The sequence below is a fragment of the Hetaerina americana genome, unplaced genomic scaffold (assembly GCF_022747635.1).
Source record: "Hetaerina americana unplaced genomic scaffold, ioHetAmer1.1.p SCAF_16, whole genome shotgun sequence".
NCBI classification, from domain to species: domain Eukaryota; kingdom Metazoa; phylum Arthropoda; class Insecta; order Odonata; family Calopterygidae; genus Hetaerina; species Hetaerina americana.
This window is the reverse complement of record NW_027286719.1, coordinates 13159218-13172714: the sequence shown is the minus strand read 5'-3', so window position 1 is coordinate 13172714 and position 13497 is coordinate 13159218. Positions and strand designations below refer to the sequence as shown.

Genomic DNA, 13497 nt, shown 5'->3' with positions numbered 1-13497 from the left:
AGGACTTCAACAACTCACCAAATACTAAGGTTAACTGAGAACATCACAAATGGTTTTAACAAGGGAATGATCACCCAAGCGGCATTCCTGGATCTGGAAGCTGCGTTTGATCGTGTTTGGTCGGAGGGTTTACTCCTCAAGCTCACCAACACACCGACCCCGACGTACCTACTAAGAATTATAAAATCCTTCCTGCAAGGAAGAACCTTCCATGTCGACAATGCCGGCTGCATCTCAGAGAGGAGCATCAATGCCGGTGTCCCACAGGGCTCCGTTCTGTCGCCATCACTCTTTTCAGTATACGTTAACGACGTGCCACGAAACCCTGGCACTGAACTATACTTATTCGCCGACGACACCACGTTCACAGCACAGGCCACAAACCCGTCTTGGGCGGCTGATAGGCTACAATCTCAGCTAGATACCTATACGAGTGGCTGATTGACTGGAAACTAAAAGCAAACAGCAAAAAAAGCGTGCACATGACGTTTACCAGGAGGCCAAAGGCAGGAGTTGGGCCACCCCTCTTCTTGGGTAATGATTGTATCCCCAGAAAAGAAAAGGTGAAATACCTAGGAGTTACTATTGATAAAGGCCTCAGATGGACCCAGCACATTAAACAGCCCATCGGAAAAGCAACAGCAGCGGTGGCAGCTTTAAACCCCATCATGCAACCAAGATCACCGTAGGATCTAAAAACAAAATAAATCATCTACACGGCCATGATCCGTCCTCTACTAACCTATGCAGCGCCAGTATGGCTACAAGCTGCTAAAACTTACCTTAACAAAATACAATCGACGGAGAATAAAATAGTTAGGAGATTCGTCGGAGCCCCATGGTTCATTAGAAACAGCGAGCTGAGAAAGGACCTCAATTTAACGCCAATCCTGACCATCGCAAAAAAGATGGCTACGGACATGGACGCTTCATTACGAAGCACCGAAAATCCCCTCTTGATAGACCTATGGAGTTACTCTCCTGGCGACTTGACAACGCACAAAAGACCTAAAATAGGAACAACTGCACATGTCCCTGTGCCACATTGAATTTACATTAAACTAAACCAAATAAATAGAAAAAAGGGGCAAAATGTTTATACTATTTTAATAAAAAATAGCAGAAAAAAAAATTAAAAAGACATCAACAAGAATGATAAAAAAAAATAATAACACAAGCAAACAAATTAAAATGAAGTAAAAAAAAATAGAAACTCACCTCAATAGACGCATGCTGTAAACAGCTTCAGCTGGACGCAGTAATTTAGACGGTCAAATGACCGAGAAAACGGACGGACGAGGTCCTCAGCCGTTACATCAATCGCCATGCATAATTTTATCTTTATTTTGTAACATTCTAAAATTTCGAAATCGCTTTCGTCTTTTGCGCTCATTTCTGCGTCATTCGCGGTCGTATGATCTGGAGTCGGCTCGTCATTCAGGGGATACTTCAGGGTCAGATGACTTTCATTCCTTCTCGGATCCCGAGTCGTACTATTAGTTGGCGACGGCCTTTACACTTAGGTGCTCCTTTGGTAGTAAAATGTCCGTATTTTTCCAGGAACCAGATTCGGGACGTCTGCATGTTATCATTCGCAACTTCCTAAGTTGTATTCACCATTCTATCACTGCCAGGGTGTGCGCAGGACGTTGCGTATTTCTTGGGGATCGAATCATTTTGGCGTAACTTAGTTGTCTCCCTAAAACCTACCGGGGATATGCGACTCGGAAGCACCCGTCGTAACCTGTCCAGCCGATCCGTCAAGCGGCGCGGGCAGAGCTCTAGATCAGGGTGCCCTTAATCCTACCTACCTTAATCCTACCTATGCTGTAAGGAGCGGACCTGCCTTGGTCCCCTGAGAGCGCAAGGAGGTTCAAGCCCTCTACCCAGGGTTGCAAGGCAGGACGAGCAAGCGGGGCGCAGGATGTCCACGCTGCGTAATGGCATAACAGTGGGAGACTAGAATTCTTGCGGGCAATCTCTCTGAGCGTAGATTCTACGCTTCACTGGCGACCATGAACCCTCGGTCGACGCAACCCCGAGAGGAGTTACTATAAAGACCCAGTTTCCCTATGTCCCCCAGCCATAACCATCCACACGCCGAGCCACCAACCAGAACGTCCATCCGCTGGGATGGCAAGAGTAAATTTGACTTTACAGAAGACCACTTTTTTCACGGTAGTCCCTACTAATTTTTATAACCATTAAGTGAAACCTGGTGAGATACAAGTTCCTACCCCGCCCGTATCCGAACGTGGTCTCATGTTCGTGGAAATATTTTTACTCCGTAACAACGGGAATTTCTCCTCCTGCCTAGACCACAACGGAGACGAACATTAGGCTTTCACAAACAGGTATTGTCACCACATAACATGGCAGTGGACAACATTCCTTCAAAAGAGGAAAACAGCTTTGGTAACCGTGTCCTTATTAGCCTTCATAACCATTAGCGCTAGGTTGCATGGAAGTTTCCCCCTTCCCGAATCCGTGGCTGGTAGGTCTTTTCTATATAACAATTGAAATGTCACCACTCCTATTTACAACCCATCAATGGGCCACCCACTTTGAACGCCGTGAACGTGAAATAAGTTTCCCATCACCCGTACCCGACCCAAGACTTGAATTGTGGAAGTATTTCCTCAAAGTGGAAGTATCACCATCGATTCCCCACGTATCTTCAAAATCCACATATGCGGCACTTTGAGCCAAAACTAGATTGTGTAGCATCGACTTTAAATAAGGGATACCGCTTTTGTGGCGTTCTTCCATACTAGCCTTTATAACAAAACGAAACGTTGCGAGAACGGTTTCTCCATCACCCGTAGCCGAGTGTGGTCTCACGTTGGTGGAAGTTTTTTCCTCCAGAACAATTTAAATTTCTCCACACGTCATTCCCACCAAACATGCAGAGACACACACCCACCGCACACGGATCGGTGCTGTCCACTAGCATGAGGTATGGTGCTTCAGGTGCCTGTTCTTTGCGTTGAGCTAATGGTGAACAGCACCACCAACCCGGCACACATTCGAACGCCCAACGGTGACCACCACCCAAATGGTGCTCTGCTGGAATTCCATTCTTCCTCATAAGACTAGCCTGGCACAGCAAACAAACATCTGTCTGAGACGCTACCCAGCAACTCTGACCACAAAGTTGACCTACAAAACCATCTGGATGCTGCCCTATGTTTTCTATTTGTTGCTTGGGTTGTCTCCCTACCCTTTTAGTCGCCTCTTACGACAAGCAAGGATACTGCAGGAGTATTTTCTATTCCCCTTCCTGCAGGGATTTTCATTCATTTTATCCACGTGAAATTAGAACTAATACAAAATATAGGATTATGGATTCAAATAGGCCATGAAGTAACATTGTACAGAACGATTATACATTAAAAATGCCAATAAAATTTGGGAGAAGCAATGACATCAGTTATTTGTTTGAGAAAAAGTGGCTGGAAGACATTGAATCAACACTGGTAGCCAAATTAATATAATGACATTAACTCCATGGAAAGACTGAAAAAAATTACTAACCATTACATGACATCATGGTAATTGCATCCCCAGGAGTATGATATAAGATTATTCCACCAGTTACAATAGCTACAAAATAGATGAATAACATTCAATACCTAAATGTCAAATTAATGTAATAAATAGCATACCCATTGGCAAATTAATAAGAGATCACATCCTAGCTCCTGAAAAAGTGCCATGTATAAAATCGTTAACCAAACTTTGTTGGAGCTCCTCACAACCACCGATGGGCAGTATGATTAAGGTTCAATCATTTTCTTCAAGTCCCTTAGCTTGATAGTTACATAAAAGCCTTCAGTGCATTTAATATTTCAAAAATATTAATCCCAAATTGAGCATATGATTATGACAAATATAAATTAGGGGTGAGAGGCATCAATAAAAACACTATATGACAATACAACAAAAACTCTGGGAATTTTTATTTGAAAACTTGTTAGAATTTATCAAAGCAAACGAAAAGCAATCATGAACAAAAACTAAAAAAATATTACAAGCATTAAAAATCAAAGTCTTTCTTTTTTAAGAGCACAGCCTTCATTACAGTTAAATTTCATTATCAATATTTAACACAGGCACTTATGCATTTTAGCTGTGCATTACATTATCATAACTTATTTAACATTTCTTTGGCCTACATTTACCAGTAAGAGACAAAGCTAGAAGCATTCATTACGAATAGTACCTTATAAAAATTAGGACTAGTACTAAATATCACAAAATAATTTTTGCTATTTCAGAACTGTGATGTCAAGAATATAGGATGAAGTTTCAATATATTTATAGTAATGTATTAAATTCAAGCTTTCCATGAAATTTAGGATGTTATCTTAAATCTCTTAGAATCTTGACTAATGACAGAAATTGTTTTTGATATTATCACATACAATTGAATTAAATGGTAGTGATTGCCTGAGATGGAAACAATATGGAACGAAAACAATATAAGGAAGCCATGTATAAAGTGAAGATATTCCAAAGGTTGCTCACAACAGCAGAGTAAAACAATGAAATTAAGTTTTTCTGAAGCATTCTTCTTCACTAAAAAGTTAAGGGAGTCAAACTTACTAGCTGGTAAATAAATTGGTACTTATTTTCAACTTTAGTCTTCCAAATTCCAATTAACAATCATATGCAGATAATATCTATACCATTATACATATCACAAGGTGTATTCCCTTACTAAGAAAGCAAAATACATATTACATTGAGTTTGGAGAGGGATACTTACACCCCTTGCTTAAATATTCTTAAGGACACAAAGCAATATTTTAGTCCATTACACAATTTTCCAATTAATATGATAAAAGTTGGGCAAGCACTATAACTGAAATTCAATCAACCCAACTACAATAACATATTACTTTACCTACATGAATTTCCAAGTTCATATTAACTACAACCCTTACCATTCCTAAATTTCTGGATTAATAAAGAAACATTTACCCTGTTACACATAGGAAGCCAAATTCACAAGCTGCTTTTTAAAAAAACTATGTAAGCCCTGCTATTGAGGTATATCCATTGTAAAAATTTGAAAAATTATTGCCTGAATTTCTAAGTGGGTGCAAAGCCATTTTTTAGTCTACGCAGATGTAGAGGTTATATGCTAACAATTTAATAATAAGATCCTAATTACAGAGACAGAAACATCTTAAGCTCCTTAATTTACATTTCCAATTTTTAAAGCCCCAATAACTGATCGGTATGAAAATAATCAACCATCACTTACAGCCAAATATATAATGAAAAAGGCCCACCCTCACACATGAAATCCTTATTTTAACAATGAAAACAGAACTGTATATTAACTTATATTTCTCATATAGAAACTAAAAAAAGTATTCTGAAATATCATGTTAGATCACACACTATTGAAGACTTAATTATGAGAATTATTTAGGATAAAAGATTTTGTTTCATTAAAGAAAATTAACTTAAGTAAATCAAATTTCAATCATTGGTATGGAAATGATACCTTTGTAGGGATGTCTATGTAACATTGAATCATTAAATATATGAGACTGAAATAAGTTTTTTATAGTAAAAAAAATTTATTGAAATACTTATGATTGCTGTCAATATTGTACTTCACTTATCCTCCAAAAGCTAGCTTAATTAATTTGGATTAAAGGCTACAATTTGCTTAAATTGATATCCATTATTATTCACAGGACCTTTAGTTCATTTTAGCCAATTAACTGAATTGCAGTGACCAAAGTTAATTCTAAAGGGCATAATTTTGAGTTCTGGGAATTGATAACCAAAAATTTATGGCAAAATACCTGAGGTATTCCAAAATATGTGCTCTAACTACAAATGTTTTAAATGTATTATCAAAGAATAGCCAATACCTTACATTAAATTGTAACTATCCAAATCCCCAACCAATAGGTGGCTTCCACTGGGACTATATTCATTGAGAAACATTAGTTATGGAAAATTAGAAAAAGAAGAAAATTAGGTTCATTTCTCATGTTTCCTGAAATAGCAAAAATTACGACTGGAATCCATAAGATAAGGAAATATCCAGAAGTACCTGAGTAAACAATAGCACTATAGATGATTACCCTCCAATCTAATCCTAATAGCACATCAAAGTGACTATTACTGAACTCTGTTTGAACATTAACGGACTGAATGCAAAGCACTAATACACACCCATTTTGCTCCTTCAGTAATATAATGATAAAGGAAAAAAACGATTGGATTCCAGAGAGTCAATCGCAGCCAAGGTTTTCTTCCAAGCCACAACAACAAAAGGAAGCTATTAACCTCGATAATATTCTTACAAACATTGACTATTTGAGCTCAAACAGAACGCATAACATACAAAATGGGAATGTACACATTGAAAGTAGCCAAATAAAAATTAATGTGCGTTTACTTTATAATACCATAATGAAATAATTACTTGACAATGAAATTTTCTACCTTTAAGAAAGTTAACATATCAATTAATGGTAAATGTATTTTATGGTTCCAATAAAGCTGACTAGAGGAAACACAGCAAAAAAGTTACACCCAAACAAATATGTGCTGAATGTTTAGCAGCGATCCAACAATTTTATGAGTTATTTAAATATCCATACACAAAGTGGAATATGATGAGAAAATTTGCTATACATTTTTCTTAAATTTTGCCACTATTCTTGAGTGGAACCTACAGAATATGATTTCAGAAAATTATTATAGTTTCTTATAAACCATTTAGAGCATACAAATTAAAGCCAAATACATTTTTAATTTTACCATTTTTTTTCAAGTAGAACCAGCAGAAAATTATTTCTCAAAACAGCTGATTTTTTTTCAAGTCACACAAAAATTGTGACGGCTGGAAATTTTAAACAAGCACCTGATGGTGTAGCAAGCAATTAGGAACATTAGAAAGCCCCATAAAAATATTTCAGCACTTCTGTCTAACAGTTGGTGACAAGTATTTCTTACAATTTGTAAATCACTGAAGAGAGAAAAGCAAAGTTTCATATTATTTCGAAAAATTAACATTGAATTTTTTGGCAAATGTTGATGGGCCACTCTTTCCAGCTCAATGAAGATTTCATTGCTGGAATTTATTTAAAGGACCGTGAGATCAAAGACAATCATTAGGTGAAAACATGCGGTCATCTGAAACATCAAGACAGATGGCCACTCACCATTACAACCACTGATAATTTCCACACACCTACCTTCCCTTCTATTACATATTAAATTAGGTTCTTATTAAATTACTGGATGCGTGCGAAATCATTTAATCAATATAGCAAAATTATTTCAAGACGCTACATACCCTATCACTGAAATTCAAACATATCTTGTCTTGGGATAAAACAACATGCTTAAACAATATACTGCATGTCACAGCATTAAATTTAGCCAGAGCATTACTTACAACCACAAATACTGCTTTCGCTGCAAATAAACAAACATGAAAAGATTTTTCTAACGATAAGTAACTTTTAAATACCCAAATTTTATTTGGTTATATCGTAATGTTACTCCGCTAACAAAATTAAAACATCAATAAAAAAAATTAATTCTAAACAACATTTTACTATTACTTTACTAATGAACAACATTAAAATGTTACATATCAGGGACTGACATGGGACTTGCTAATGTTATTAAGACAAAACAAATAAATATTAAATCAGGAAAGTCGATTGAGAATCATTAAAGATTTTGGAAATGACAGCGATTAGAGATTAATGATCTCTGGCATAAATTACTCAAAATTACTTTTCCAAATGATCTACTTCGGAACTAATCCACGCGGTACTGGGTAAACAGGTGGAGGGTTGGAAGGCCCAGCAGAAGATGGAGGCCTTGGAAGAGGTGGAGTAGATCTGCAAGTAAAATGGGAACATTTCATGGAAAACAAAAATGCATGCAACCATTTATAGAGAAAAACAACAAACTTTGTAAGCACAAGTAAAATTATACAGATTATTTCCACAACTTGCAGAGTTAATTCACTCTAAAATCTTTTAAAGAGATCATACAAACATTGCACTATCTACATATTCCTTAACAATATCTACCATAAAGCATAGACGTCACAGTGTGTGTCATATTTTGCACGAGGAATAACACATGACAAAGTCTGCGCATGATAGGTGCCACTCATGCTCATTGTTGATCAAAAATGCATTCAGACAACTTTCCAAACAGTGCTTGGTGCACTTTATGACAAAACAAGAGTGATTCTCTGTATTGATATGTAATAATGGATGAAACATGGCTCTGTCATTACACACGAGAGTTGAAACAACAATCCATGCAGTAGATAGAGGCCGGCTCTTTAACTCCAAAGAAACCAATGATGGTGCCATCGACTGAAAAGGTTATGGCAGCAGGTTTTTGGAATGCGAAAGGAATGCTGTTGATGAACTATATTTAAAAAGGTAAAACAATAATTCGTGAGTTCCACTCAAGCCTTCTCACGAAACTGGACTTCGACACGAACCCAGCTTGCAGAGGAAAAAGTTTCCCATCAAGAGAATGCATCTTCTCACAAAAGTGTCTTGACGATAGGAAAATAGAGAGATTTGCATTACGAAGAGCTGGAAAATTCGCCCAATTGCATGGGTTTCACTCCCTTAGACTTCCACTTCTTCCAAAAAATCTATAACTTTCCTCATCAGATGTAATCATCTCTGGATCCTTGTTTTCTTTACCTTAAGCCTTGCAAGAGTGACTTCGGTCTCCAACACGGGCTATTCCATAATCTCAGCACAGGAGAAGTTCCTGCGAGGAGGACTAGGGGAAGGCATGATATTGCATCCATTGGTATTTTTTCTAGCCAGTGATGCAGCTTTTGTTTCTTTATTTCCCCACTTTGATAACAAAAACCCTTCCGGTTTATCCTTTGGTGCCTTTAGTGTCTGTTTGGGTTTCTGCAATAACAAGGTCTCATTCGTTTTCTTTGTTCCTGAAATTCTATTATCAGTTTAAGAGAAGACTGTAGCTTTCTTTATTGGCCTAGATGAGACTGAGGCAAATGAGCCAGAGAAAGTAGGGCTGTTCATTTCCCTAAACTTTTTTCGTGACTTGAGCTGTGGAAGTTTATTTTGAGTCTTAATTTCCATTATTTTCTTTTAATCTAGCATTTTAAGGCAGTCACTGAGGTTGACTTGCAATCACATCGATGAGAGATGTGATGGAAGCTTTGGTAGATGAAGCAGCAGATAGGGTTTGGGATGAACAGTCGTACTGAGACATGTTCGTACCCTATAAAAACCTTTTCAGGAAGCTGGTCTATGGAGAATGTGAAGACAATTGCGAATGTGTTCATCATCTGTTCCTATTGATTGCCAATCGACATGTGCTTGTCTCCTCAAGAGGCCACCACTTTCTTAATCTCTATAATTTCAATGTGCAACAGGTCCAAGGGTGATATAACACAGCAACTTCTGTTGAAGGTCATATGAACTTTGACATAGCCGGAAGTGTGCAGCATACTTGTTGCCAAGAGACGCACTTAGTTTTACATTTGCCATTTCAATTAAGAGTGTGCCTTTGCAAAGCCTTTTGACTGGCTTCAGTTGTACAGGTGTTGCATTAATAGGGCTTTATGTATTAGGAAGGGGGACACTGGTAAATGTTTCCCCTTCCTTCAAACACCACATTACTAAATATTTATTACTAGCATTAACAATGTTATTTCTAACACCTGCATCCAGATGGGATCTTTTTGGTGGGGGAAGTCTATTTTCCTCCAAGCCAATTTAACAGTTCGTCCCCTGGCCTCCTCACACACCACAGAGCCACACACTTGGGATGCTGCACCGCAATAGCAGGGCAATCACCAGGGCTAGCTTGAGGGATATAGTGCTTCAGGAGTGTTGGTCTGTTTCAGGGCAGAATCTTCAATGCAAGGGCCCAACAATAACCCTTGTACCTCTGACCGCCCTCTCCAGGCCCCCACTGCCTTGGCACTCACCACTGGAACGAAAGCGTGATGGAAGCCAATTGACCAGGGTGGGCTCCGGCCACCAATTTACATAAAATCCAGGGCCACAGTGGGCATCCGAAACCAATTGGGAACCAGAGAGCTCACCCTCCAGGATGCCCTGTTCTAACTTACAGGTTTCCAGGCACAGTAGACACCTAAGTGGATCACAGGTCAGATGGTATGGTCACACAAAGACAACATATCCACTTGACAGCCTGGATACATCCCTTGTTTACTAGGGGTTTGCTTTCCAGATTGTCTCCCTGCCATTTTAGTCGCCTCTTATGACAAGCAAGTATACTGTGGGAGTAATCTCAATCTCCCTAGCTGCAGGGGTAGCACCCATTGCTGAAGTCTCAACAGCACTGCCTAACCTCTCCATCAATCATTTCTGTAGGTCCATAAACTAGGCACAACTCCTGAAGAATTTGAGCAGCTGATGATTCTTTTGCACACAAAAATCAAACCACAGAATGCATTTTGCAACTATGGGGAGCAATGTTTTACACTGAACTGAATGAAACAAAAAAATCACTTCAGTGTCTTCGTAAAAAAAGAATAGATGATGTAGCAAATGTACAACTTTGTCCTGACTCATCAATATTTAACTGTAAGAAAATAGCCCTTACTTTTTGAATATGCAACGTACGATTGAGTGATATTGCAGCTGCCTTGCATGCCATTCCTGCCTCAATGAAAGTCAACATCCTCAATTTTATCCTCATGTGATCCGAGGCAACTCCCCCTAACCCAAAGCCTGGAAGCATTGACCAATTAATACCAAGACACCCAATGGATTATTTAATATTGGACTAAACATAGATCAGGGGAAGGTACTTATATACTTTGGAGACATCCAAGGATGATTAGACATGGTGAATGTTTACTGTAACAACTATTCTATCCTAATAAAACTGATCAGATCTGATTTTAGGTGGATTTCAATTCTTAGGTCTCCCAAACCTCTGAGATAAATCCAGCTGCTTGAGTATTACCTCCACTCTTGTCACAAATTCTATATACTCTTGATCATAATAGTCTTGCACAGAAGTTAATCCCTTGAAATAAGTTCAGCAATGCTTAAATGTCTACATTTTCAAATGAATGTATGAAAAATGCTGCATCACGATGTTAGAGAACTAACCAAGGAACCATTCATGAAGTGAACAAGCAGTTAGTAGAATCACTCGGAGTTATTAAAATAGTGCATTTTACCACTTTCAGGGTGACTTATTTTATCTATACTAGATACTTGAAAGCAGGAATAAAAATTCTACCTTGCTCGAGATCTCTGCATACCACGAACCCTTTTCTTTGTCAGATGAGGGGCATTGCAGTTGATCTCTAAAACGGCCACCTCGTGCTCAAGAGCTGCTTGCAATACTGCACGAAGAGCTTGAGCATGTTCATTCACCTCATAATCCTGAGTGGTCCTAAGTGGCATTTCAAGCTCCAAGGGCAAAACATTTTCACCCTGCAATGAAATGTCATAGTTAAGATTATGTTTTATTATATAATACAAACATAAAATTACTTATTATAACAAAAATGTAAAGAGAGAACATTTACCACCCAATCAGTAATTAGAAATTAACAGTTTCAGGCTTAACTTTGTGGAATTCCTTCATCATGGGGGTAAAAAATGCCCTATATCTATATAAATATACCCTCACCTTCTCTTCACCCACTAATGAGTACTGCAACTACACTACCCCCCTCTCCGTTACTTCCTCTACCTTACTCCCTTCTTGGCACCTGACTATTTAAGTTGAAAAATTTCGTTATACTGTACCTGATGATGATGCGCAGCATCGAACCCATGGTTGTAGGACATTAAAAGTGTGAGGAAGTTTAAAGTTCCTCTTATTTTTTACCCTCATCATCAGTAATTAGAAGTCAAAGAGTAAAATTAGAGGAGCTATTTGAGAAGGATATAAAAAATACTGCCATGCAAAGAATGAGGTATTCACTTTTGTTAACCAACATACTATGAGGGTAAAAAAGAAACTTTACACTTCCACAATAACTTCCACAACTTGTGGAAATTGTGGAAGAGTAAAGTTTCTTTTTTATCCTCATAATGAAGGTATTCCACAAATTTAAACCTGAAACTGTTAAGTTAACCAACATACTCCCTAAATGAGGACCCTGCAAAAACTGTCGTGTAAACTCTCCATTATCCGTGTGCGGATTATCTGCTTCGGAAATTGTCCATGCTATTCTCTCTATAGGACCTCAAAATTTTTATAAAATTATAAACATTAAGATAGTTAAATGGTTTGAAACTTTGAAATACCTATAAAAAATATAAGTTTAAAATACCTGGTCTTTCTTGAAAGTGCTAAATGTAACATAATCAAAAGTTGTCTATACTCATCCTGAGGGTCTTGACAGACGAGCAAGACCAAATCAAGTGTCTGCTTGCGAAGACCTTCTGCAATGGCATTGATGATTCCCCAACCCTCTCACAGTCCCAACTTGGCACCAGCAGACTATTTCCTATTCCAAACTGTATCAAAGAAGGTTGCACACATATCCATAAGGAACGTCTGGAGTCGGTCTACCAGGGAGTGAAAAGTGGAAAAGTCACTGGTAGAAGAAGTGTTGACGCTTGAGGGATGTACTTCGAAGAACTTTCAGGCAATGTGGCAATATCTTAAACAAATCTTTTATTTTCAAAACTTTTTCTGATACTTTTTATACAAACCATGTCGAAAGAATGCATTTGTCATATAATGACTGAAGAATTGGTCATGCGTAAGCTATCCGGTGCATTGGGTGCAGCGCTTGTTCTCTTTGGACCAAAAACTCATTTGAATGAACATTTCCAATTCATAACTGTAGCTCATTACTGTGACACTTGGATCCACCACTAGGCTCCCAGAGGGAAAGACCAGTCAAAACCGAGGTCTGCCAAGAGTAAACCTGCTCCGAAAGAGATGGTTCCACTGGCTGGGAGGCTGTTTGCAACTTTTTCTTAGGATGGTCGCCGTATTGTGCTCATCAATTATCTTCAACAAGATAAAAAACCAATGGGTGATTATCTTGTCATTACCTGACAAGCTGAAGGCAAAAATTACAAAAATACCACCGCATTTGAAGAAGAAAGTGCTTTTCCATCGGGACAATACATCTGCTCAAACAACGGCAGGCACCATGGCAACAATTCACAAATTGCACATCGCATTGGTTGACCACTCGGGGAATTCACCATATCTCGCCCACACTGACTTTTTCCTGCTTCCTAACCATAAAACTTTGCTTCAAGTACTGAGATTTTTATCAGACGAGGAGGTTTTTACAAACATAAATGCCTATTCTACGTGGAAAAATATCAATTACTGTTTGGTACGATTAAAAAAGGTATAGCATTACTGGAAAAAGTGTACTGTCTTAAAGGAAAATATTGGAAAATAAAAATAAATTTAAAGAAAAATATTTAACTCATTTGTTAGATCGGAAACTTTTCAGATAACCATTGTTCAAGACATGGGGTGAGAAGAGAG

The 13497-nt window shown here is 38.1% G+C and overlaps 1 protein-coding gene across 1 annotated transcript in view; it reads right to left on the bottom strand.

Moving 5' to 3' along the window:
• Positions 1 to 3929: 3929 nt before the first annotated feature.
• Positions 3930 to 13497, bottom strand: part of LOC139687022 (kinesin-II 95 kDa subunit-like) — an 86386-nt gene continuing 76818 nt past the window's right edge. Inside the window, exons 14-15 of the mRNA XM_071584119.1 lie at positions 11269 to 11465; positions 3930 to 7883 (exon numbers count right to left, since the gene is read on the bottom strand). Of these exons, the coding sequence (XP_071440220.1) occupies positions 7790 to 7883; positions 11269 to 11465 (291 nt within the window). The 3' untranslated portion in view covers positions 3930 to 7789. The remainder of the gene's footprint in view (positions 7884 to 11268; positions 11466 to 13497) is intronic.